General features: G+C 38.8%; 1 protein-coding gene across 1 annotated transcript in view; it reads left to right on the plus strand.

Moving 5' to 3' along the window:
* Positions 1-4546: 4546 nt before the first annotated feature.
* LOC140236429 (DNA repair endonuclease XPF-like) overlaps positions 4547-5242 on the plus strand; it is a 23426-nt gene continuing 22730 nt past the window's right edge. Inside the window, exon 1 of the mRNA XM_072316354.1 lies at positions 4547-4718. Coding sequence (XP_072172455.1) covers positions 4645-4718 — 74 coding nt within the window. The 5' untranslated portion in view covers positions 4547-4644. The remainder of the gene's footprint in view (positions 4719-5242) is intronic.

Consider the following 5242-nt stretch of genomic DNA (forward strand, 5'->3'; position numbering starts at 1 on the left):
TTTCCACATCTTCCAGTGTATACAACATCCCTGTGGGTTTTTTTTTTTGTTTTGTTTTTGCATGTGAGTGTGGGATTGTGTGATGGGGGTGTGTGATGTGTGTGTGTGTGTGTGTGTGTGTGTGTGTAAGTCTGAGCGTGTGAGTTGGTGAGATGTATGTGCATGAAAGCAGTATTATACTACACGCGTAGGCAGCATCGAGTACAGTCCATATGATAATATTGTTTAATCATCTATTATTTATGTTGTATATATGCCACAGACACTCAGTATAATAGCAGATAGCAGAGCAGATAGATAGAACATGTAGAAAGAGAGATAGACAGTTTGGCGGATAATATAACCATAGATAGGCAGATAGGTAAATAGAATTATACGTGATTATAGGGTATATATATATAAAGTGATTATATATATATATATATATATATATATATATATATATATATATGCGCACATATGACGGGGTTAGATAGCATGGAAAAAGAAAGATTCATTGGTAGATAATTATGTGTGGAGAGATGGTAATATACATTGGTGGAGGAAGCTGAGAGGGGAGGGGAAGATTCGTGATAGGACACAGAAAAAGAGAAAAGAAAGCTTTGATGCTTGTAGTTATATAAGGCAAAAAGGAAATTCGGCATTGTCTTCGCAGTGACATTTTCCTGTTTGACGAGTCTTTGGTTTGAGGCATGTCGAAGAGATTCTATTTTGAGGATTTGCTTTCCGCTTTCCATCTTATACGCATTTGTTTTGTTTCGTGTGAATAAACGAATTGTATAGGAGGCTGTGGAAATTAATGCGAACATGAATTTGATTAAAAAAGAGAATCAAGAACATTATACATCGAACAGCTCGCGAGGTAAATATCAAATTAAGGCATTCATTTCATATAGTTGATGTGTTGTTTCTTTCTAAAAAAAGAAAAAAAGAATCGGGTCCTGTCGCAAATATTCGCCCCAGCAGTATTGATACCATTAAATAAACGATTGTTAACAAATCAAACGATATTGTTTAGATTTACTGGTAGAATAGCTCTCCACATAGGAGCTCAAGTAACAATAAATGACACTATGAAATAGTCTCCACTCGGAAAATTATGAAATACCTAGTTTGCATCACCTATGAAATACAATAATAATGTCAAGGTGGAAAAGCTTTAAAAAGAAATAAATCTGGAAAATAAATCAAAGCAGTATGTAATTCCAAAGATTCTGCCCTTCCTGTCCCCATCCACACTCTGAAAAACATTACGCTGCCTGTATTGGATGCAAGAACACACGCGCGTATGGCAAGCCTTTCTACTTTTTATAGTTATTTTCTGATATCACAAATTCCATCATGGGAACGTTTTATATATATATATATATATATGAAGAGTTTGTTTCCAAAAACCGATAAGTCCATTTTTGAAGATTTTGAGGTACGGCCTCTCTCATAAAGTACAAAATAATACCTTTTAAATGATATATTGGTCACTACATATAAAGGTATACTTTTGAGGTTATGGTCAAAAGAAGCAAACATTTTCTTATTATCCTCTTTATTTTTCTTGACCTTTAATCGCAAATATCTCCATTTGGCAAATATGGACTTATCGGTTTTTGCAAACAAACTCTTCATATATATATATATATATATATGATACAGGAAAATATTTTTGCAGCAAACAACGGAGAAATGTTATACAAATATAATCGTGGTTTCAATGACGTATGAGTATACCTGCGGTTTCAAGCCAAAAGAAAAAGTAAAATTTAGTGCCAGAAAGTGGGAGTCATAATAATCTTCAAAATAAATTCAAACCACAAGTTTATAAGTATTAAATAGGTGCAGGCGACTCATGCGAGAGGGAATTTACAAAAATTTTGAGTTGTTCTCACTACAACTGCACTGAATGTGAAAAAAAAAGGACTCTTAAAGGGAAATCAATTTGTCATATCCCTGTTGCAGGCACTTGCCAAGCTCCTTGTGCCATAGCCATTCGTATGATTAACTTATTGCATGGACTACACGTAAACCAAAGATGACAAACAACCTAATAACATTGTATACCATTAGCACCATAATATGACTTGTGATGACTTGTGATATAAAATTAAAAAAAAATGTTTCTGACTGAAAATAGGGATGATTTGGATCAAAAGTACTGTAGGAAAGAGAAAAGCATTTCCCAAAGGAGTGTGAAGTAAAATTTTTACCAAAAAAACAACAACAACAACACGGAAATTCCAATTAAGGAAGGGCTGGGAATGCTCAAAATTCAGATTCTTTCGTACAAAGCCCCTCTAATTCAGTATGGTTGGGAGGTCTGGTCTACTGAATTATTCCACTTTTCTTTTCCACATTGTGTTCAGCTCTCAACACATTCTTTTATAATTCTTTTATTTGTCTATAAGACAATGTCACACGTACATAGGGGCAACAATAACATAATTTCAGTGCTTGTACTCAGGCGCGCCGGAAGCAGTTTTGGATTGGGGGGGGGGGGGGGCAAATATTGGAGGGGGCTCACTATAGACCATACATATGTTACACAATATACACATACACACACACACACACACGCACACACACACACACACACATATATATATACATATATATATATATATGTGTGTGTGTGTGTGTGTGTATGCATATAAAGTGGCTTACGATGGGTCGAAACATTGGGGGTGGGCACCTTGTGGAAAAGTAATTTTGACGGTGTGTATGCTTGTGCGTGTGTGCGTGCGCAATAATGGGACTACAATACATTACGGAATGTGATACATTCAACAACGCAGTCATTGAGGAACATTGTAAGTTTTCCTTACATGGATTATGGAATGACGGTGTGAAACCACAACTTATATACTGTCAGCAACATCAGGAGAATTGCATAACAATGAAATGCGAGCGAGCGGAGCGAGAGAGCTGTAAATTTTGACATTTTACAGTCCCAAAACTGCCGTTTGTAGCTATATCTTTCGCTTTGGAAATTAATGGGGGGGGGGGTATCGGGCGCAACTGCTGGCAGTATAATACTGGCAGCAACATTAGGAGAATGGCATAACCATTCAATGCGAGCGAGCGAAGCGAGCGAGCTTGAAAATTTTGACATTCTACAGTCCCAAAACTGGCGTTTGTAGCTATATCTTTCGCTTTAGAAATTAATGGGGGGCGCATCGGGCGCAACTGCCGGCAATTACTGGCAGCAACATTAGGAGAGTGGCATAATGATTCAATGCGAGCAAGCGAAGCGAGCGAGCTTGAAAATTTTGACATTCTACAGTCCAAAAACTGCCGTTGTAGCTATGTTTTTCGCTTTGGAAATTAAGGGGGAGGCGCACCGGCCTCAACTGCTGGCAATTACTGGCTGCAACGTTAGGAAAATGGCATAACGAATAAATTTGACGTGACAATTAATTTTGACATTTTACAGTCCCCAAACTGCCGTTTGTAGCTATATTTGTTTTTTTCGCTTGGAAATTAAGGGGGGGGGGCGGCCCAGGCGCCACTGCTGGCAATTACTGGCAGCAACATCAGGAGAATGGCATAGCGATTGAATGCCAGCGAGCGGAGCGAGCGAGCTTGGAAATTTTGACATTTTACAGTCCAAAAACTGCCGTTTGTAGCTATGTTTTTTCGCGTTTATTCATTTATATACATATCTTTCTTATTTTATCTATTTTTATTTATTTGTTTATTCATTCATTTTTTTTTTGGAGGGGGCTTTTTGGGGGGGCAAAAATGCGTTTTGCCCCCCCACCTTTTGGATTGGGGGGGGGGGGGGCGGCCGCCCCCCCTGCCCCCCCCCCCCCCCCCCCCCCCCACTTCCGGCGCCTATGGTGATAGGGTATTTCCGCACAAAATTAACGCTCGAATTCACAATGATTTTCTTCACTGGACTAACGCTCGAATTCCCTGTGTATTTCTGCAGAAATTTAAAACTCAAATTCACAACTTAATTTCTTAAAGTTCGAATTCACAACTCAATTTCTGCACAAAACTAACGCTCGAAATCACTGCATTTCTGTACAAAATTAGCACTCAAATTCACAGTGATTTTCTGACAAATGTCACGAATGTAACTAGATAAAATAAATGAAGTAAGATAATCCACAAAATGCTTTGTTTTAGGCCATCATCTGCGACTTTCAAATGTGAAGAAAAAATAGAAAGAAAAAAAGAAAGAAAGGAAAGAAAATGAATAAATGAATAAAGAAAGAAGGAAAGAAAGAAAGAAAGAAAAAGAAAGAAAGAAAGAAAGAAAGAAAGAAAGAAAGAAAGAAACAAACAAACAAACAAACAAACAAACATACTGCCTCCGGTACCATTTCGTGGCGGAGGCATAAAAAGAAAAGAGAAACTAATCATATAAAATAGGAAAATTACTAAGGGGAGGGGGAAAACTGTAGAAAGAGAGGGAGGGAGAGATAAAGCACGCGCGTACTGTCATCAGCGTCGCCTTGCGGCGGCACAGCGCGGCGCCGCGCATTGCACTATCACTGCACTGCCTTGTTGCCATCACTGCACTGATCATGATATGGATCCATGACCTGGGTATGAAGCCGACTGTCCGAGAGCACCGAAGCCTGTGCTGTGTCGGTCAGGCTGGGACAAAGTTTGTTTGAATCCAGCATCTTCCAATCTCAACACAAAATGTCTCTCCTAGAGTATGAAAATGAGATGTTTCTCGATGCATTCCACGAGGACGGGTTGCTCGTTGTGGCAAGGTAGGCTTTAATTCTTTATCTGATTTGAGAGTTGGTAACTGTTGACAGTACTGCTGCTCAGTCCCACCTACTAAAAGTTGTGTGTTTTCTTCTGTGCTTGTTGTGAAGAAGGGAATTCTAGTAATAGTGCAAGTGGTAGACCACACTAGGCTGGTCTAGTGACTAGACCTCTAGTCCGACCGGACCGGTCGCCAGGTCTGCACTTCGTCACACTTATGTACAGCGACAGGGCTGTGCTTATGGTTAGAAAGGGAGTAGGTTCCTAACGTTAGGCCTATTAATTCATTCCAAAGAATTCAGAATAAAGATCTTGAATATAGAATCTATAAACTTACTATACTATAGACCTAGGTCGCCTAGTAATAACAATCTGATATTAGAGGCTTATTTGTAAATTTAGAGGCCTAACGTTAGGTCTATTTATACTAACGGTTAGACTCTATAGTGAGAAACGCGAGACGCAGAGGTTTCTAGATGACTTGTCGGGAACAAGTTTAACGACGATCAGCTGATGTCTAATGATG

The sequence above is a fragment of the Diadema setosum genome, chromosome 13, assembly GCF_964275005.1.
Source record: "Diadema setosum chromosome 13, eeDiaSeto1, whole genome shotgun sequence".
Lineage (NCBI taxonomy): Eukaryota > Metazoa > Echinodermata > Echinoidea > Diadematoida > Diadematidae > Diadema > Diadema setosum.